Raw genomic sequence first — 24,422 nt, 5'->3', positions numbered from 1 at the left:
GTTTTATAAATGTAATATTCGAATTCGAATGTGACATTCGATTTGAATGTGATATTCGATTCGAATGTGACATTCGAAATAGTGTTTCTAGTCTACAATTGTGTTTTATAAATGTTATATTCGAATTTGAATGTGATATTCGAATGTAACATTCAAATTCGAATGTGACATTTGAATTCAAATGTGACATTCAAATTCGAATGTGACATTCGAAAACTGTAAATAACATTCGAAAATCGAATCTTTAAGAATATTCGTTCTTATCAACATTCTATTATGTAAATCGAATTTCTACAATAACATTCGTTCTAACATTCGAATTCGGATATAAACACATTCACCCATCCCTAGTACTAGCACTCAAGAACTGTTGTGCTATAAAACTCCCATGATGCAATTTGATGCAATGGTAAATACAATCATTATGTTTTATTTTAAGCATCAATGTAATGAAAATGTACTGATTACAAATCATTAGTTTTTCCTCCAAAATAAACACTGAAGTTGTCTCTCCAATATGTTAAAAACCCCAGCTGCTTTTAATTGTAAGAGCCAATATTGCTGTTTTCTTTCTTCAGGACGGTGCATTACTCGCAGACTTATGTGCAACGGGGAGGATGACTGTGGAGACTTATCAGATGAAAAAGATTGTAAGAGTGCACGAAGCACGTGTACCCGTGATATGGAGCAGTACTGGGCAATAGAGAATCTGGCAAGTGGGTGTGTATATTCCAATTTTAGCCCCTTAAAGGGACATGAAACACTCTCAGGTTGTAATATAAAATGGTTTGTTATGTATAATAATAAAATACTTGGCAAATACTTTACATAATTTATGTTGCAACCTTTGACCCCTCTAATTGGTAATTATTCAACTAAAAACACTACACAAAATATGGATTACAAAGGCCACAGCTTTTATTTATAACAATTACATAACAAATGATAAATAACCAGTCATATATTTGACCCAACACTAGTGCTTGTCCCCCCTAGCAGCCACATTTTACAGCCAGATAAATAATCACCCACTTACTCCTCTCCTGCACAACCAGGAGGTACCCACTCAAACTGCTAGTCCCCCAAGCATGCACTCCGCCACAGGCAAGGCCTACTGCTGAGCCCCGCCAAACAACTCCATGGCCTTAGTAGCCCCTTCCTTCACATTAAAATTAAATAGGTGCAAACCAACTTCATTTAAATGAACCCCGTACCACAAGAAAAAACAATTACCAGATTCTCCCTGAAATTCCACATGCCGTATAGAAACCCACCAAACCTTTTAACAAAACTACTCATCATCCTATTTATTTTCCTTCGAGAGGCATCCAACTTTTTTTTTAATATCCTATGCTGCCCTCCTTGACACTCTAGGTGCAATCTCAGACCACAAGATGTCTTGCCGTGGAAACAACACCATTAATCTATTTACATCCCTCCTTATCCCATCTACTAAGTCCTTCTGCGATTTAAAGCCTAGGTCATTACCGCCAACATGAATCAACAGTACATCAGGTGGACAAAATAATCTGGCATATTCCACAATTTTGATAAACAGTTGATCCCACCTTATGCCTCTGAATCTAAACCAGCGTTAGCCTTTACATCAACCTTTGCCTTTAAGGCACCCACCTCTGCTACCTGGACCAATTCCACCGCCTTATCAAATGATTTGTGCCAAACCGCTGCTAAACCCGGGTCAATCCCATCATTAACAGAAGAACCGTTTGGATAGGATAGGTGATGAATCATTCTGAATTGTCCCAGAGTCTTCTTTGGGACCACCCCTAAAGGAGAAACCCTCAGATTAGTCAACATAAGATCCCTGAAAGGACCAGCCATCCTACCTAAGAGACCTCTTTGCTCAACTTACCTCGCATAATTTCCGGAAATTCCCTTGACGATTTTAAGTTCCCATGGGCCCTAGCTCCCTCAGCCTCCACAAATGGAATCCAAAACCCAGAACTAAAACCCGTTACAAACAGCTCAGCATCCGCTTGGCATGACACGTCATCCCATTTCATGTCCAGGCGCACCCTAATCCTCTGGCAGAACTGCTCATCCTCCACCAGGCCATGCCCCCATAAATATGATAAGCTGATGAAATCTCATCGAAGTAACAGAATAACCCAGATCCTTGTTCGAGGAACTTCTCTGCAATCACACTTGCTAGGATACAAAAAGCCCGGGACCAATTACCAAAGGTCTTCGGGAACTTCCTGTACCTCTTTTTTCTCTCCTCTACTTCTTTCTTGCCCTGCTCCCCTTTGTATCTTCTTTTATCTCAACAAACTGGTCCAAGGGCAGCAATGAGAAAATGTCCAATAACTGCTGCTTCCAGATTTTTTCTTTGGTCTCTTGGGTCAGATGAATGCCCAATGGTCCAATTGTACACAGGCATGGCCTACTCAAAACAACTTCTGCAACCTTTATGGTTTCAGCCCCAGCTACACTCAGTGATGAACCCACCAGCCCCAGTCACCGCCCCTTAATTACCTGCCTGTGTGCCCGACACCCCAGCTGCCTCAGACCCCCCACTCCCTATCCATTCCCACCACTACACTACTTTTTTTTAATCTGGGCCACCAAATCTTTTAACCCAGTAAAAGTACCCCAATGATTTCCCCACTAGCACCCACAGTAGTATTATTTGAAGAACTAAGTACCGTACTCCCAAACACCTCACCTGTTGCGATCGGTGCCGTAACAGGTCCCGGACTTCGGCTGCCTCCGTTCCCACTCTCCCCTGCGGCTGGCCTCCATGTTCTTTCAACAGACCTCCTCTCCAACCTCCTGCTATCTTTTATCCGACGCTCAGGTGAATGCGTTATGGTCTGGGCCTGCCTCCTCTCGGGATTGCTACTCCCTTTTAAAGATCCATCCAGCCTTCCCCACGTTGGTGATGCATGCACACTCCTCCCCCTCCTAGTATCCACTGGCGAGTGGGATCGCCCCTGCTGTCTGTTCGCCCCTGAGCCACCGGATCTCTGGTCTCCATTCTGGGGACCGTACTCCTCTCCAGCCTGTGAAGTAGAAACACATTCAGGGCCAGCCATCATAGACCACCCGTACCCCTCCTGCCACCGGAGACCTCAAGCCGATGTCTCGTCCCAGTGTCCTGACTAGGACCCCAGACTTCTCCTCCAATCCCCGCAGCAACTGTGCCAGGATCCTTAGGTCCCCTACCTGATTTGCTGTAACTAGTCCAGACTCGACACTCCCACTGTGCAATTCCTCCTCAAATTCGATGTATGAGTCCCCCCAGGAAGATAGTTTTGATGTCCACATCATTAAAATCCAGCTCAAGCTGCGGCGCCTCTTACCTGGAAGGCCCGCCGTCACTGGTCCCTGCTACAGCTGAGGAGAAAAAATGAGGGGGGACAGCAACAACACATTAGCACTTGAAAAAAATATATATACCATGTAAACCAATTTCCTTCGCCCAGAGATCCTACCCACTCCTATTATTATTATTATTTTTAAATTGTTGTTTGTTTGTTTTTTGCCATATATACCCCCTCTCACCTGGCCCCATAAAAACAACATACCTCTACCTACCCTCAAATACTTGCTATCATACAGCCCTATAGCAATTAATCTACAAGAAAAATCCCATTCCCTGATGCGCACCAACCCACCCAGGCACCTATACCTGGCCATCGAGATCCACAACCAATGTCCCAAACACATAGACCCCCCACCCAAAAAGAACCTGCATTTACCTGGTACACAAGCAGCCTCCCCCCAAGCAAGCCCATCATATGCTGCTCCCATACCTCTGCAACCTGTAGTTCCCTTGGTTTTTATACCCCTCATCTCTATTTTGCACAACGCGGCACCCACCGCCAGAATCCACTACCACCCCAGCCTCTCCAAACACCCCTGTTTCTCAGACTCTTCCTGCCCTACCTCCGTCTGCTGCCCTGGATGCTGGCGGCCTCCTTACTCCTGCTTGCCTTCTCGGTCCTCTACCCGATCGTCGGACAATGACTCATTGGCTCCGTCTCCTGACATGCCATCATTCTGCATTGCCGGCTCCCCCACTGTGCTAAGCCTCACTGGCATAGAGCTCCTGGTACTGCGGCCTGCAGGCCACACTGGCAAACTCCTTCTCCCGCTCCTTCTTCTCAGGCTAGGGCCTCTAGCTGTCCTAGCACCTAATTCCGGACTGAGTCGCTCCGGAGGTCTGGCCCTCCTCACCTGTCTGGCTGCAGATGGCTGTGGTGTCTGGCCTCTCCCGACTGCTTCTGCCTCCACTGCAGGTGGTGCTCCCGCCAAACAAAGCTGGTCCAGTACCCAATCCGCGCCCCTGGGGGCTGTAACCGCTTCCACCAGTTCCTGATATGCTGCCATCCCAACTGCCGGATCTCTTCAAACAGGTAAGTGTGAGGAGAAGGTAAGCTTCTTCTCACACGTACACTCTCCAAAACTTTGGCACTCTTTTTCAGCCACCCCTACCTCTCTTATAGAGACACTTAAGATCTCACCTCCAACACCTCCTCCTAAACCCTGCTCCACCTCTTGAATACCTATACAGGGGTCAAATGCCCCTCCCCTGCATGCTGCCTCGTCCAGGGCTTCCTTTCCTGTAAAAAAAATTGTAGATTATCCAGTTCAGAGAATTAGAAGTATACACTGCACAGTTTACAAGCCTCACCCAGGTACATATCTGTCCCTAAAAAGCCTCAGCAGAGGTGATAAGAAATTATTATGCTAAACAATACACATTTTGTTAACAAAATGACAGTGGCAAAGCCTTGTGTACCCCAGTAACAAATCTGGATTGGCTACTCCAAATAAGGCATCTGGTGTTGGGGTGGTTATTTGCTAAGTCATAGAAAAATAAATTCAGCAAACAAGAACGTTTTCACACTCAAGCAGTATTTTTATTAATTGCAAGAGCACAGAAAAGTCTTGTAAAGGCAAGGTGTTTTATCACGTATATCAAGTTGTGAAACTACTTGCCAGCACTGGGAGAGACCCTGATTTAGCTATTCCAGCAATATATGCATAGTTGCATTTAAACATTACATACAGCAGTGTTTTTCAACCAGTGTGCCGTGAGAGATCCTCAGGTGTGCCGCGACAGACTGACAACAGTGTGACATATTTTTTACATTTTGCTTGTTTTTTATTCTGGGCCATTTTTTTATTTTGAGTGAGATGATGACTGAGGGTAACTGCGCAGTGACAGCTCGCCTCCCCGACCCGTGTTCACACTTGGAAGGAACCCCCCCACCACAACACGTGCCTAGTGCCGGCTCTACACTCAGCACTACGCGACACTTCAATCCCCCATGCATGCTGGCACAGCTTTGCTCCTCCTCCAGAACAGTTCCAGCCAGGTCACGTCACTCACGTTCCTTCTCAGCACAAGGAACATGACTGGAGGACTGAGACTCCCTGGAGAGGAAGAGGCTGGTGCTCCACAGATAACACTTTTCCCACTTTTTAAATATTGGGAGGTATGTGAAAGGCTCATCAGGCATCATTTACAACCATGACATATTGACATTCATTCACAGACAATCATTATGATTATTTGTGAAAGAATGTCAATATGTCATGTATAGTTTGTAGAAGGCATGGCATGACAGCACAGTACAGTGTGTGTGTGAATATATATATATATATATATATATATATATATATATATATATATGCTGCATTAGGCTACAATGTGTAATTTAGTAAAATTTTGGGATTGTGGTGTGCCGCAGGATTTTTTAATGTAAAAAAGTGTGCCACGGCAAAAAAAAGGTTGAAAATCACTGACATACAGAATAAGGGCCAGATTATAAGTGGAGCGCAAAATATCCCTTTACGTTAAAGTGATATTTGAGCTCCACTTTGTAATACCAGCGCACGCAAATGTGCCCTGATATTAAGAGTTAGGTGCATTGCGTTCGCATTACACGGAAGAATTGCGCTCACGAGAACACGCTTCCATAGACTCCAATGTGAGCCTCATTCTGATGCGCTCAGACACGGCACAGAACCTAAGCGCAGCAATTTTAAATACTGTATATATGCTTACAACAAAGGTTTTTTTTTGGTTAAGCACACCACAAAAAAACTATTTGCAACCTAGCACACACATTGTGGAAGTTCTACCAAGGTGACCAGCAATGATTAATTGAAAAAAAACAAGAAAGTGTAGGTGCACATTCTACCACTAGAGTCCACATAATTATAGCATATTTAAATATATACTTCAATTTGCTAAATATACTTACACTGTTCAAATAAGATTGGGGATAGACATCTCACACAATAATATCGACACTATAATTATGTGGACTCTAGTGGTAGAATGTGCACCTACACTTTCTTGTTTTTTTCAATTGTATATATGCTTATATAAATATATACATATATATGTATGTGTTAATATGTGTATATACACACATATTAACACACAAATATATATTTATATAAGCACATACATATACACACATATTAACACACAAATATATATTTATATAAGCACATACATATACACACATATTAACACACAAATATATATTTATATAAGCACATACATATACACACATATTAACACACAAATATATATTTATATAAGCACATACATATACACACATATTAACACACAAATATATATTTATATAAGCACATACATATACACACATATTAACACACAAATATATATTTATATAAGCACATACATATACACACATATTAACACACAAATATATATTTATATAAGCACATACATATACACACATATTAACACACAAATATATATTTATATAAGCACATACATATACACACATATTAACACACAAATATATATTTATGTAAGCATATATATATATATATATATATACACACATATTAACAGACAAATATATATTTATATAAGCACACACATATTAACACACAAATATATATTTATATAAGCACATACATATACACACATATTAACACACAGATATATATTTATATAAGCACATACATATACACACATATTAACACACAAATATATATTTATATAAGCACATACATATATACAAACATAGTAACACACAAATATATATTTATATAAGCGCATACATATACATATTAACACACAAATATATATTTATATAAGCACATACATATACACACATATTAACACACAAATATATATTTATATAAGCACATACATATACACACATATTAACACACAAATATATATTTATATAAGCACATACATATATATACATATATTAACACACAAATATATATTTATATAAGCACATACATATACACACATATTAACACACAAATATATATTTATATAAGCATATACATATACACACATATTAACACACAAATATATATTTATATAAGCACATACATATACATATTAACACACAAATATATATTTATATAAGCCCATACATATACATATTAACACACAAATATATATTTATATAAGCACATACATATACACACATATTAACACACAAATATATATTTATATAAGCACATACATATACACACATATTAACACACAAATATATATTTATATAAGCACATACATATACACACATATTAACACACAAATATATATTTATATAAGCATATACATATACACACATATTAACACACAAATATATATTTATATAAGCACATACATATACACACATATTAACACACAAATATATATTTATATAAGCACATACATATACACACATATTAACACACAGATATATATTTATATAAGCACATACATATACACACATATTAACACACAAATATATATTTATATAAGCACATACATATACACACATATTAACACACAAATATATATTTATATAAACACATACATATACACACATATTAACACACAAATATATATTTATATAAGCACATACATATATACAAACATAGTAACACACAAATATATATTTATATAAGCACATACATATACACATTAACACACAAATATATATTTATATAAGCACATACATATACATATTAACACACAAATATATATTTATATAAGCACATACATATACACACATATTAACGCACAAATATATATTTATATAAGCACATACATATATATATATACACATATTAACACACAAATATATATTTATATAAGCACATACATATACACACATATTAACACACAAATATATATTTATATAAGCATATACATATACACACATATTAACACACAAATATATATTTATATAAGCATATACATATACACACATATTAACACACAAATATATATTTATATAAGCCCATACATATACATATTTTTCACACAAATATATATTTATATAAGCACATACATATACACACATATTAACACACAAATATATATTTCTATAAGCATATACATATACACACATATTAACACACAAATATATATTTATATAAGCATATACATATACACACATATTAACACACAAATATATATTTATATAAGCACATACATATACACACATATTAACACACAAATATATATTTATATAAGCATATACATATACACACATATTAACACACAAATATATATTTATATAAGCACATACATATACATATTAACACACAAATATATATTTATATAAGCCCATACATATACATATTAACACACAAATATATATTTATATAAGCACATACATATACACACATATTAACACACAAATATATATTTCTATAAGCATATACATATACACACATATTAACACACAAATATATATTTATATAAGCACATACATATACACACATAACACACAAATATATATTTATATAAGCACATACATATATATACACATATTAACACACAAATATATATTTATATAAGCACATACATATACACACATATTAACACACAAATATATATTTATATAAGCACATACATATACACACATATTAACACACAAATATATATTTATATAAGCACATACATATACACACACATATTAACACACAAATATATATTTATATAAGCACATACATATACACACATATTAACACACAAATATATATTTATATAAGCACATACATATACACACATATTAACACACAAATATATATTTATATAAGCATATACATATACACACATATTAACACACAAATATATATTTATATAAGCACATACATATACACACATAACACACAAATATATATTTATATAAGCACATACATATATATACACATATTAACACACAAATATATATTTATATAAGCACATACATATACACACATATTAACACACAAATATATATTTATATAAGCACATACATATACACACATATTAACACACAAATATATATTTATATAAGCACATACATATACACACACATATTAACACACAAATATATATTTATATAAGCACATACATATACACACATATTAACACACAAATATATATTTATATAAGCACATACATATACACACATAACACACAAATATATATTTATATAAGCACATACATATATATACACATATTAACACACAAATATATATTTATATAAGCACATACATATACACACATATTAACACACAAATATATATTTATATAAGCACATACATATACACACATATTAACACACAAATATATATTTATATAAGCACATACATATACACACACATATTAACACACAAATATATATTTATATAAGCACATACATATACACACATATTAACACACAAATATATATTTATATAAGCACATACATATACACACATATTAACACACAAATATATATTTATATAAGCACATACATATACACACACATATTAACACACAAATATATATTTATATAAGCACATACATATACACACATATTAACACACAAATATATATTTATATAAGCACATACATATACACACATATTAACACACAAATATATATTTATATAAGCACATACATATATACACACATATTAACACACAAATATATATTTATATAAGCACATACATATATACACACATATTAACACACAAATATATATTTATATAAGCACATACATATATACACACATATTAACACACAAATATATATTTATATAAGCACATACATATATACAAACATATTAACACACAAATATATATTTATATAAGCACATACATATACACACATATTAACACACAAATATATATTTATATAAGCACATACATATATACACAAATATTAACACACAAATATATATTTATATAAGCACATACATATACACACACATATTAACACACAAATATATATTTATATAAGCATCTACATATACACACATATTAACACACAAATATATATTTATATAAGCACATACATATATACACACATATTAACACACAAATATATATTTATATAAGCATATACATATACACACATATTAAAACACAAATATATATTTATATAAGCATCTACATATACACACATATTAACACACAAATATATATTTATATAAGCATATACAGATACACACATATTAACACACAAATATATATTTTTGTAAGCATATACATATACACACATATTAACACACAAATATATATTTATGTAAGCATATATATATACACACATATTAACACACAAATATATATTTATGTAAGCATATACATATACACACATATTAACACACAAATATATATTTATATAAGCACATACATATACACACATATTAACATAACATACACACCTACACATATACACACCTACATATACACACACCTACACATATACACACTCCTACACATATACACACGCCTACACATATACACACACAAACACACCTACATATATACACACAAACACACACCTACACATATGCACACACCTACACATATACACACACCTACATATACACAGATATACACATATACACACACCTACACATATACACACAGACCTACACAAATACACACACCTGCACATATACACACACCTACATATACACACACATACACACAACTACACACATAAACACACACCTACACATATACACACACATACACATTTACGCACACCTACACACACAAACACACACCTACACATATACACACACCTACACATATACACACCTACATATACACACACCTACACATATACACACCTACACATATACACACCTACATATACACACACCTACACATATACACACTCCTACACATATACACACGCCTACACATATACACACACAAACACACCTACATATATACACACAAACACACACCTACACATATACACACATCTAGACATATACACACACCTACATATACACAGATATACACATATACACACACCTACACATATATACACAGACCTACACAAATACACACACCTACACATATACACACACCTACATATATACACACACCTACATACACACACTTACACAAAGACACACATACAGTATATACCCACACATTCATATACACACAAACACACATATGCACACACCTGCATATACATATACACACCTACACATATGCACATACACAAACCACACACACAATTATTTATTTATTTATTTTAGTTTAAGCCACATGACTGCTATTGCCTCCACAAAAAATAAAAACATAGCAATCTCATGCTGTTTAGTTAATATTTTGAGATCTAACTGTAGAGGCTAATATACTTCTGTGAACCTGAGAATGTATTTATGCTCATAATATACAGACAGTTTCTCAAATATATATTAATGTATTTGCTTGTTTGTTCATTTTCAGATTAAACTTGTTTACAAATGTGCGTGAAGGACTCGTTTTAGATCACAGATACTACGCAGGTGCCTGCTCTCCACATTACATTTTGGACACAAGATTTAGAAAACCATACAATGTGGAAAGTTACATCCCAGAAGTAAGTGAGATATGATATTGGTTAATGTAAAGGAAATTCATGTTAATAAGTTTTGATCAAAACCATTATACCAATATCATACAACATATTAAGCTGCCGTCTCTTATAACCAAAATGAAATATCTCTTACCTATAAATATTAATCTGCTTGTGTTTAATTCCATTTTATAATATTTAGTTTTTTTATTTTAAACAAGATTTTTTATATAAAAACTACACTCAAATTTTCTAGCAGCCAATGAGCCAATAAGGAGTGATAGCCACATGACCCAGCAATCACTGATCTTATTCTACTTAGTTGTGGCTCCCAAGCAATAATTTACCTATGTTTTTACCCTATTGAGGCATTAAAATTATAATAAGATAATGTGAATACGGTTTTGCATTAGAATGTCTCTTTAAACACGTAGGAGTTGATTACAATGTATCGGCGATTTGCTCCAGAAATGACTTTTTACTCTCAACCTGAATTGGTCTTTGAGTTTCTTGGGTGATCACTATGCAAAATGGTTTTGTGAGTTAAAAGCCCAATGCCACAAACACCTTTTCAACAGAACAGCTCCTAAAAGGTCTTTTTGTGTGTTAAAGGGACAGTGAACACCTTGAGGTTTTTGCATAATAATTTTTAGTTCTGCATAATGAAAACACTTTGTAATATATTTTTATTTGTTTTGCCCTCTTTTCATGTAATTTAGCTTTGGAAATTGAACAATTTCTTTTACTCAGAACTTGAAGTGTACCTGGTGACTTATCAAGGCTAACTCTGCTACATATCAATCCCTAGTTTGCTTTATTAGAAAACTGCTGCAAATTGATGCATTTTATACAGATGTTATGAGGCTAAAGCGCAGATTGGCTCCTCCTAAGGCAAATGCTGGGTGGAGTTTGGCTATTGAAAACTAAATGCCATAAAAAAGGATGTTAATTTGCTTTAAAAAAAAATGAAGATTCAATGCACTACTGAGAAATTAGAGAAAGATATGTAGCAGGGTGCATTTCAAATTCTCAGTATTAGAAAATCCTTTATTTTCATAGTAAAATTACATGAAAAGGGGGCAAAGCAAATAATGAATGTTTATTGCAACTAAGCATTTTGTATAAAAATGTCAAGGCGTCCCTTTAAACTGACTTGGTGTAGGCGAGTTGTAAAGTCACCAGGCTCAGGTCACAATAGTTTTTATGTGTTTGCAGCCTGTGTCTTATCTGATAATTGTGTTTTTCTATAGAGCAAAGGCACATATGAGTTTCAGCTCAGTGAGCACGAATCCTACTCTGATTATGAAAGAAATTTCCTCAGTGCGTATGCAAAGCAGTCCAGCTTCAGCATTGGAATTAACATCCCTGGAGTTTTTGAATTTGGCTTCAGCTATTCTGACATGAAATTTAAAAAGTTCATTGAGCGAACAAAGAAATTTTCCCACACTGTGAGTATAACTATAATATTGTGTTATCTGTGCAGAATGGTCATTAAAGGGACAGTTTACTCAAAAATGTTCTCCCCTTTAATTTGTTCCCAATGATCCACTTTACCTGCTGGAGTGTATTAAATTTTTTACAAGTAGCTCCTTTACCCTTATATTGGCATTTGAAATTGTTAATTTAGCATGTGGTATCCCCACCTATTCTGAAAGTTTGTGGCCGCGCGTACCAGCTATAGATAAGCTTTGTAAACACAGCCAGCAGAAGAAATTACACTCCTAGTGGGATATAGCAGAGATAAGGTAATAAAATGTTGATTTTCCATTGTTCTCTCAAAGTATTGGTGATTGTTTTAAGGACAGATATAAGATAAAGAAGCAGGTACATGTGCACAATGTGATAAAGTAATGAGATCTGATTATACCTACAGATATAAGATACAGACACATGTATATGTACACAATGTGATAAAGTAATGAGATCTGATTATACCTACAGATATAAGATACAGACACATGTATATGTACACAATGTGATACAGTAATGAGATCTGATTATACCTACAGATATAAGATAAAGAAGCAGGTATATGTACACAATGTGATACAGTAATGAGATCTGATTATACCTACAGATATAAGATACAGACATGTATATGTACACAATGTGATACAGTAATGAGATCTGATTATACCTACAGATATAAGATAAAGAAGCAGGTATATGTACACAATGTGATACAGTAATGAGATCTGATTATACCTACAGATATAAGATACAGACATGTATATGTACACAATGTGATACAGTAATGAGATCTGATTATACCTACAGATATAAGATACAGGCACATGTATATGTACACAATGTGATACAGTAATGAGATCTGATTATACCTACAGATATAAGATACAGACACATGTATATGTACACAATGTGATAAAGTAATGAGATCTGATTATACCTACAGATATAAGATAGACACATGTATATGTACACAGTGTGATACAGTAATGAGATCTGATTATACCTACAGATATAAGATACAGGCACATGTATATGTACACAATGTGATACAGTAATGAGATCTGATTATACGTACAGATATAAGATACAGACACATGTATATGTACACAATGTGATACAGTAATGAGATCTGATTATACCTACAGATATAAGATACAGACACATGTATATGTACACAGTGTGATACAGTAATGAGATCTGATTATACCTACAGATATAAGATACAGACACATGTATATGTACACAATGTGATACAGTAATGAGATCTGATTATACCTACAGATATAAGATACAGACACATGTATATGTACACAGTGTGATACAGTAATGAGATCTGATTATACCTACAGATATAAGATAAAGACACATGTATATGTACACAATGTGATAATGTAATGAGATCTGATTATACCTACAGATATAAGATAAAGACACATGTATATGTACACAATGTGATACAGTAATGAGATCTGATTATACCTACATATATAAGATAAAGATACATGTATATGTACACAGTGTGATACAGTAATGAGATCTGATTATACCTACAGATATAAAATACAGACACATGTATATGTACACAGTGTGATACAGTAATGAGATCTGATTATACCTACAGATATAAGATACAGACACATGTATATGTACACAGTGTGATACAGTAATGAGATCTGATTATACCTACAGATATAAGATACAGACACATGTATATGTACACAATGTGATACAGTAATGAGATCTGATTATACCTACAGATATAAGATACAGACACATGTATATGTACACAGTGTGATACAGTAATGAGATCTGATTATACCTACAGATATAAGATAAAGACACATGTACATGTACACAGTGTGATACAGTAATGAGATCTGATTATACCTACAGATATAAGATGCAGACACATGTATATGTACACAGTGTGATACAGTAATGAGATCTGATTATACCTACAGATATAAGATACAGACACATGTATATGTACACAGTGTTATACAGTAATGAAATCTGATTATACCTACAGATATAAGATACAGACACATGTATATGTACACAATGTGATACAGTAATGAGATCTGATTATACCTACAGATATAAGATAAAGACACATGTATATGTACACAATGTGATACAGTAATGAGATCTGATTATACCTACATATATAAGATACAGACACATGTATATGTACACAATGTGATAAAGTAATGAGATCTGATTATACCTACAGATATAAGATAGACACATGTATATGTACACAATGTGATACAGTAATGAGATCTGATTATACCTACAGATATAAGATACAGACACATGTATATGTACACAGTGTGATACAGTAATGAGATCTGATTATACCTACAGATATAAGATACAGACACATGTATATGTACACAGTGTGATAAAGTAATGAGATCTGATTATACCTACAGATATAAGATACAGACACATGTATATGTACACAATGTGATACAGTAATGAGATCTGATTATGCCTACAGATATAAGATAAATAATAATGTATATGTACACAGTGTGATACAGTAATGAGATCTGATTATACCTACAGATATAAGATACAGACACATGTATATGTACACAATGTGATACAGTAATGAGATCTGATTATACCTACAGATATAAGATACAGACACATGTATATGTACACAGTGTGATAAAGTAATGAGATCTGATTATACCTACAGATATAAGATACAGACACATGTATATGTACACAATGTGATAAAGTAATGAGATCTGATTATACCTACAGATATAAGATACAGACACATGTATATGTACACAATGTGATACAGTAATGAGATCTGATTATACCTACAGATATAAGATAAAGACACATGTATATGTACACAATGTGATAAAGTTATGAGACCTGATTATACCTACAGATATAAGATACAGACACATGTATATGTACACTGTGTGATACAGTAATGAGATCTGATTATAACTACAGATATAAGATACAGACACATGTATATGTGCACAATGTGATACAGTAATGAGATCTGATTATACCTACAGATATAAGATAAACACACAGGTATATGTACACAATGTGATACAGTAATGAGATCTGATTATACCTACAAGCTCAACCTATTTTATTAGGCTGTGGCTTCAAAACACAAAATCAGAGCTTTAATATACAGAAATAAACCTTAAAAAGCTAATTTTCATACATTTTTTACTCTGCAGTTGGTAAAAAAAGCAATTGTAAACACATTAAGGGAAAAACTATTTTACAGTATACTGTTCCTTTAATTGTACAAATCAACCCATTAATCTATTTTGTTTTTAAAATATCAAAATGGTCAAGTTACAGTTGGACTGTAAAGTACAGTATGATTTATACAATAAAATACATGAACACTTTCTCTTTCTCCTCGTTCTCCTCTTTTTTCTGCAGGTTTGAATTACAATTTAGAATTTATCACTTAACCCCTTAACGATCACAACATACATCCACATGCTATTTACAGACTTATCTTTTCTTTGAATGTATCATTCTATCTAGCATTTATTTAATGTTTAATGTCCCTTTAAGAGGTCGGAGCGCCTTCGGCTGCAGGTTCACATAAGCAAACCTGTAACGGAAGTTTAGGAAGCAGCGGTCATCATAACCTTTAGCTAATTAAATTAGCTAAATCACAAAAAAAAACAAACACAAAATTACAGAAAATAAAAAACAAATTACAGATGTTTAAACTAATTACACATAATCTAATAGCCCTATCAAAATAAAAAGCCCCCCCCCAAATAAAAAAACCCTAGCCTAAACTAAACTAAACTACCAATAGCCCTTAAAAGGGCTTTTGTGGGGCATTGCCCCAAAGAGATCAGCTCTTTTTCCTGTAAAAAAAAAATACAAACACCCCCCAACAGTAAAACCCACCACCCACACAACCAACCCCACAAATAAAATACTAACTAAAAAAACCTAAGCTCCCCATTGACCTGAAAAGGGCATTTGGATGAGCATTGCCCTTAAAAGGGCATTTAGCTCTATTGCAGGCCCAAAGCCCTAACCTAAAAAATAAACCCATCCAATACACCCTTAAAAAAATCCTAACACTAACCCCTGAAGATTCGCTTACCGGGAGAAGTCTTCATTCATGTGGCAAGATGTCCTCAACGAAGCCGGCAGAAGTGGTCCTCCAGACGGGCAGAAGTCTTCCTCCAGACGGCATCTTCTATCTTCATCCTTCCGGCGTGGAGCAGGTCAATCTTCAAGACATCCGATGCGGAGCATTCTCTTCCAACAAAGTCTTCTTGCTGAATGAATATTTCTTTAAGTGACGTCATCCAAGATGGCGTCCCTTAGATTCCGATTGGCTGGCTAATCGGAATTAAGGTAGAAAAAATATTATTGGCTGATTGGATCAGCCATTAGGATTGAACTTCAATCCTATTGGCTGATCCAATCAGCCAATAGGATTGAGCTAACATTCTATTGGCTGTTCTAATCAGCCAATGGAATGCGAGCTCAATCCTATTGGCTGATCCAATCAGCCAATAGGATTTTTTCTACCTTAATTCCGATTGGCTGATAGAATTCTATCAGTCAATCGGAATCTAAGGGACGCCATCTTGGATGACGTCACTTAAAGAGATATTCATTCAGCAAGAAGACTTTGCTGGAAGAGGATGCTCTGCGTCGGATGTCTTGAAGATGGATGTCTTGAAGATGGATGTCTTGAAGATGGATGTCTTGAAGATGTCTTGAAGATAGAAGATGCCATCTGGATGAAGACTTCTGCCCGTCTGGAGGGCCACTTCTGCCGGCTTCTTTGAGGACATCTTGCCGCTTGATTGAAGACTTCTCCCGGTAAGTGAATCTTCAGGGGTTAGTGTTAGGGTGTTTTTAAGGGTGTATTGGGTGGGTTTATTTTTTAGGTTAGGTCTTTGGGAAGCAATAGAGCTAAATGCCCTTTTAAGGGCAATGCCCATCCAAATGCCCTTTTCAGGTCAATGGGGAGCTTAGGTTTTTTTAGTTAGTATTTTATTTGGGGGGTTGGTTGTGTGGGTGGTGGGTTTTACTGTTGGGGGGGTGTTTGTATTTTTTTTTACAGTTAAAAGAGCTGATTTCTTTGGGGCAGTGCCCCGCAAAAGGCCCTTTTAAGGGCTATTGATAGTTTAGTTAAGGCTAGGGTTTTTTTTATTTTGGGGGGGCTTTTTATTTTGATAGGGCTATTAGATTAGGTGTAATTAGTTTACAGATCTGTAATTTGTTTTTTATTTTCTTTAATTTAATGTTTGTTTTTTGTGTAATTTAGCTAATTTAATTTAATATATTTAATTGTATTTAATGTAGGTAATGTATTTAATTGTAGTGTAGTGTTAGGTGTTAGTGTAACTTAGGTTAGGTTTTATTTTACAGGTAAATTTGTATTTATTTTAGCTAGGTAGCTATTAAATAGTTAATAACTATTTAATAACTATTCTACCTAGTTAAAATAAATACAAACTTGCCTGTAAAATAAAAATAAACCCTAAGCTAGCTACAATGTAACTATTAGTTATATTGTAGCTAGCTTAGGGTTTATTTTATAGGTAAGTATTTCGTTTTAAATAGGAATAATGTAGTTAATGATAGTTATTTTTATTTAGATTTATTTAAATTATATTTCTATTAGGGGGTATTAGGGTTAGACTTAGGTTTAGGGGTTAATAAATTTAATATTGTGGCGGCGACGTTGGGGGTGGCAGATTAGGGGTTAATAAATATAATGTAGGTGGCGGCGATGTTAGGGGCGGAAGATTAGGGGTTAATATTATTTGACTAGTGTTTACGATGCGGGAGTGCAGCGGTTTATTGGTTAATATGTTTATTCTAGTGGCGACGATGTCTGGAGTGGAAGATTAGGGGTTAAAAATTTTATTATAGTGTATGCGATGCGGGAGGGCCTCAGTTTAGGGGTCAATAGGTAGTTTATGGGTGTTAGTGTACTTTTTAGCACTTTAGTTATGAGTTTTATGCTACGGCGTTGTAGTGTAAAACTCATAACTACTGACTTTAGAATGCATTACGGATCTTGGAGGTAGAGGGTGTACCGCTCACTTTTTGGCCTCCCGGACAGACTCGTAATACCGGTGCTATGGAAGTCCCATAGAAAAAAGGGTTTATGAAGTTTACGTAAGTCGGTTTGCGGTAAGGCCAAAAAAGTGTGCGGGGCCCCTAAACCTGCAAGACTCATAATAGCAGCGGTAGTGAAAAAACAGCGTTAGGACCTGTTAACGCTGTTTTTTTACCTTACCGCAAAACTCGTAATCTAGCCGTTTGTTTTTAGCTCAAGAACTAAAAACAAAAGAACATAGTGGAAAATATTTAAGTCAATGGTGTAAATTAGACTGATGTCATGCAGCAAGCATTGTCACTGACTGGAAACATTTATACACAATTTATCATTTTGTTATGAAGTATTAATTCATTTTAGCATATGCTGACAATAGTACTAGATGCGAATATGTTTATTCTATTGCATTTAATAGGATCTTCCAGCCAAAATTGGAATCCACGTGGATGCATTTCAGTTTTGAATAGAAGCATTTTTGTGTATTAGCAAAACTGCTTCTAATAAAAGTTATAGCCGTTTCAAAAGTGTATTTAAGTATGCACCGTGCACCAGCATTTTAAACGCTGCACTTGCTCAGAGAGACTAAAGCGCTTGCACCATCTGGTAATGACTCAATTTGTTAATTGCTGACATGATACAAGCCCCACTGGTGTTCTGATCAGCTGCAGTATTTATAATACAGGTGCCCTGAGAATATGTAGCTATGCCTCACATGCATGTGCACTGAGAATATCTAGCTATGCCTCACATGCACTGAGAATATCTAGCTATGCCTCACATGCACTGAGAATATCTAGCTATGCCTCACATGCACGTGCACTGAGAATATCTAGCTATGCCTCACATGCACTGAGAATATCTAGCTATGCCTCACATGCACTGAGAATATCTAGCTATGCCTCACATGCACGTGCACTGACAATATCTAGCTATGCCTCCATGCACGTGCAGAGAAAAATGCTAACACTAAAACAGTGATCACTTTTACTAGAAGCATTTTTGCCAATACATTTATATTGCAGTTATGTTCTATTCACAGATGTAATTCATCTCTGTGCATTTCAATTATGACCGGAATGTCCCTTTAATTTTCTTTCTTTATTTTGATTTCAAGTGGTCATTTTTCAGTGCTATTTTGAATACCTTTAGGAATATATTATACTTCATAATCAAACCATAAATATTCTACTGATTATTTCTTTTGATCTTTTAGAGCAGCAGATTTGTCCATGCACGAGCCGATCTGGAAGTAGCGCGGTACAAGCTGAAGTCACGCGGTTTGATGCTTCATCCTGAGTTTTTCCAGAGAGTTAACCAGTTACCAATGGAATATGTTTATGGAGAATATAGAGATCTATTTACAGATTATGGAACACATTTTATTACTGAAGCAACCTTAGGAGGAACGTATGAATATACTCTCATTCTTAACGACCAAAATTTAAGAAATGAAGGTATAATGATTCCATTTCCATTTGCTTTAAAAGCACATCAGACTCATTTTATTTCTATCAAGCAGAAGTGTACTGCAGCATATAAACAATGTGTTTGGCATAAAATGGTTAAAGATACATAAGGAAATTGTTACTCTAGTGAATCATTTATTGATGCTAACTTAGCTCAGTAGAAGATGAGATTAACTAACAGACATTTAAATTTAGGGAAACCTAGTTTACTGCATGAAAAACCCTGTTACTTTATGAAATAGAACTTTTACTCATTTCTTCAAAATTTAAACAACTGATAGAACACAAACTGCATATGATCATTAGGATAATGTTTTTTTAAATGTATTATTGCCTAAGATGATTACATTTAAAGTGATGGTAAGCTTTATATTTTAAAATCAGGTCCGGAATCTAAGCGATATTTTACAAGGACTTTAATTGATCACTTCTAATGAAGATGCTCTGTAACTTAGTTTTTAATCTAGCCGGGCCACTCTTATACCTGTAAACGTAAAAACTCATTTTTTTGTGCATTAACTGTTTGAACTATTCTCCAATCAGCGCTCTAGCCGTACAGCGCCAATTAGAGAACAGCTCAAACTGTTAGCCCACAAAAAATATAAGTTTGGCATGGCTAGATTAAAAAGTAGGTTACAGCGCATCTTCATTAGACGTGAGCAATTAAGATAGATCCCTCTTAAAATATTGCTTAGATTCCGGACCAAATTTTAAAATATGTAAGGTTTACCATCACTTTAAATTGAAGTAAGTAGGAAATGCATGCTTCTGCATAAATGTGTCCGCTGTATTCATTGTCAGTTGCTTTGTTGGAGCAGATCACTCTTTTAAAGGGATATTAAACAGTATGAGATTGTAATTTAAACTGTTTAATTATGTGTAGTTAAAAAAGAACAAATGTTTGCAATATTTCATTATTTATTTTGTTCCCTTTCTTAGAATTTTGCTCTTAGAATTTTGCTCTGAAAATTGTTGTTTTTTCAAGTTCCACTGAGTTTCTATATCTATAAAGTAATGAGCACTGTTATATTTGTACTTAAAGGGACAGTCAAGTCAAAATTAAACTTTCATTTTTCAGATAGGGCATGCCATTTTAAACGACTTTCAAATTTACCTTTATCATCAAATTTGCTTTGTTCTCTTGACATTCTTTGTTGAAGTCATATAAAGGTACATATAGATACAATTGTGTTCACTTTTGTGGAGTTATTTATGAGTCAGCATTGATTGGCTAAAATGCAGGTCTATCAAAATAACTGAGATAAGGGGGCAGTCTGCAGAGGCTTAGATACAAGATAATCACAGAGGTAAAAAGTATATTATTATAACTGTTGGTTATGCAAAACTCGGGAATGGTTAATAAAGGGATTATCTATCTTTTTAACAATAAAAATGTTCAAGTAGACTGTACGTTTAATAACTGTTTCCCCTGCTGAAGACAATTAGGAACAGATATAAAAAAAGGCAAACCAGAGACTGTGCAAACAAGGCTGTGTTGAACATAGAATAAATCAAAAGGGTTTCCACACAGCGTTGTATGCACAAAAACTGAAATAAATAGAAAACTAGTTCAGACATGGCAGAGACCATTACTTTATAGAGACCTTATTGAAACTAAACGTTTACACTTATCTTTTCAATATTTAAACATTTAATAGAATTGTAAATATACATCTACATAATATTCTAGCACTAATCCTTGCTTTGAATACATCATTATGTCTAAAATGTATTTACGGCTTAATATCCACTTAAATGGCTTTAAAAACCTATTTATAGAGGGAAGCTACTTATGTTTAACTAGTAACTAACCAGGTTTCATTATTTATCTAAGGATGTGAAAAGATGTTTTCCTAATTATTTTGTTGGGGAAACATTATTTTAATATGAATGATTCAGAAATAGAACGCAGTAAAAAAATGTTTTAATCAAATTTGCTCTGTTTCTCTTGATATTCTTTATTGAAGAGCAAACCCAAGCAGGCTCAGGAGCATGCACGTGTCTAGAGGACTATACAACAGTGTTTGAAACAATATGGTTAATCACAATTATTTTAGAATAATCTAATGGTTTTTCTACAAAATGCATAATTAAAGGGATATTAAACACTAAATAAATGCTAGATAGAATGATGCATTCAAAGAAAAGATTAATCAGAGAATAACACGTAGAAGGATTTTTAAAGTTGTATTAGTTGTATAAATATTGACAAACAGATTGTAAAGTTTTAGTGTCTATAAAACACTGGGAGCTGTCATGTTGTAACTTGTGTTACCTTCTATGCTGTGGCCAATTAGGGACAGTTATAAATAGGTCACTAGAGTGTGCAGCCAATGGCTGTGTGCAATATAACAGTGTTCTGCACTTCCATTTCTAACAGGAACTGAAAAGCAAAATTATATATATATGATAATTAAAATAAATTGGATTTTTTTTTTAAGTGGCCTGCTGTTTCTTAATTATACAAATTCTTACTATCACTTAATCAGGAGTTTGGAATGAGACAGGACCAACTAGTATAAGCTTTCTTGTAAAACATTTTAGAAATAGAAAGTTTAATAAAGTTTTTTTTTTTTTAAAGTTTGTACATAAATTCTGCAATATAAATGTTTCTTTTTTTTTTCTTTAAAAAGGGTATTCATTAAATGATGTAAAGTCATGCGTGAGCGCAGGAATGAAAGTCGGAGGCAATATAAAAGGTGTTTATATAAGCGTTGGGATGTCAGGTGGTTCTTGTGGTGCACTCTTAAATGAAATTGGAGGTAAGAAAAAGATATATTTATAAATGGATTCTACTTAAATAATACTTAATAACCATATGCTAAATCACTTGAAAGTGATGCAGCATAACTGTAAAAATATCACTTGAGCATCTCTATGTCGATAAAATATAAATTTTACCTAAAAAATGTCTTTACCTCACAATAGTAAGCACTCTGTGAACAGTTATCCTTCAGCTACTGTCAGCAGCAAGATGAAAAAAAGCAATAGCCAATCGGCATCAGTAGTACTTTGCATTACAGAGATCTCATGAGATTTTACTGAAAAATCTCACAATATTTCATAGTAAACTTCCTTAAACTGAGGAGGGAAATAACATGACTGTGTCTGCACATGCCAGATGCACACTCCCTTACAAGTCCTGGGACTAACATCCTCATTAGCTGCTTAAAGTCCCTTTGCAATGAGATGTGGCTACTACGGAAATTTTAAGGTGAAATATCTTCCTTTTTTACATAGATATGTTTCTAGGTGATATTTTCTAGTCAGATTTTTACAGCTATTTTGCATCACTTTCGAGTGCTTCAACATTTGGGTATCATGTCGCTTTAACAATTTTACTTTTCAGCAATTACAACTTATTAACTGTTTGCAGAGAACACTGCTTCTAGAAGATATGTTGAAGACTTTGTTGCTCTTGTTCGAGGTGGAGCAAGTGAACATATAACAACACTTGCATACAAAAACCTTCCGACTCCAGATCTAATGCAGGAATGGGGTGATGGGGTGCAGTTCAATCCGGAGATTGTAAAGATCAAGGTAACGCACATTTGCAAAATTGTTTGTTTTTTTCCAGACTCCCTCAACAAGC

General features: G+C 34.2%; 1 protein-coding gene across 1 annotated transcript in view; it reads left to right on the top strand.

The window, feature by feature from the left end:
• C8B (complement C8 beta chain) overlaps positions 1–24,422 on the top strand; it is a 66,458-nt gene that overhangs the window by 22,638 nt on the left and 19,398 nt on the right. The window contains exons 4-9 of the mRNA XM_053693623.1: positions 579–720; positions 11,686–11,818; positions 13,045–13,242; positions 20,578–20,818; positions 23,464–23,592; positions 24,207–24,370. Of these exons, the coding sequence (XP_053549598.1) occupies positions 579–720; positions 11,686–11,818; positions 13,045–13,242; positions 20,578–20,818; positions 23,464–23,592; positions 24,207–24,370 (1,007 nt within the window). The remainder of the gene's footprint in view (positions 1–578; positions 721–11,685; positions 11,819–13,044; positions 13,243–20,577; positions 20,819–23,463; positions 23,593–24,206; positions 24,371–24,422) is intronic.

The sequence above is a fragment of the Bombina bombina genome, chromosome 10 (genome assembly GCF_027579735.1).
Source record: "Bombina bombina isolate aBomBom1 chromosome 10, aBomBom1.pri, whole genome shotgun sequence".
NCBI lineage: Eukaryota > Metazoa > Chordata > Amphibia > Anura > Bombinatoridae > Bombina > Bombina bombina.
Note: the sequence above shows the minus strand (reverse complement) of the source record. Positions and strands in the feature narration are given on the sequence as shown.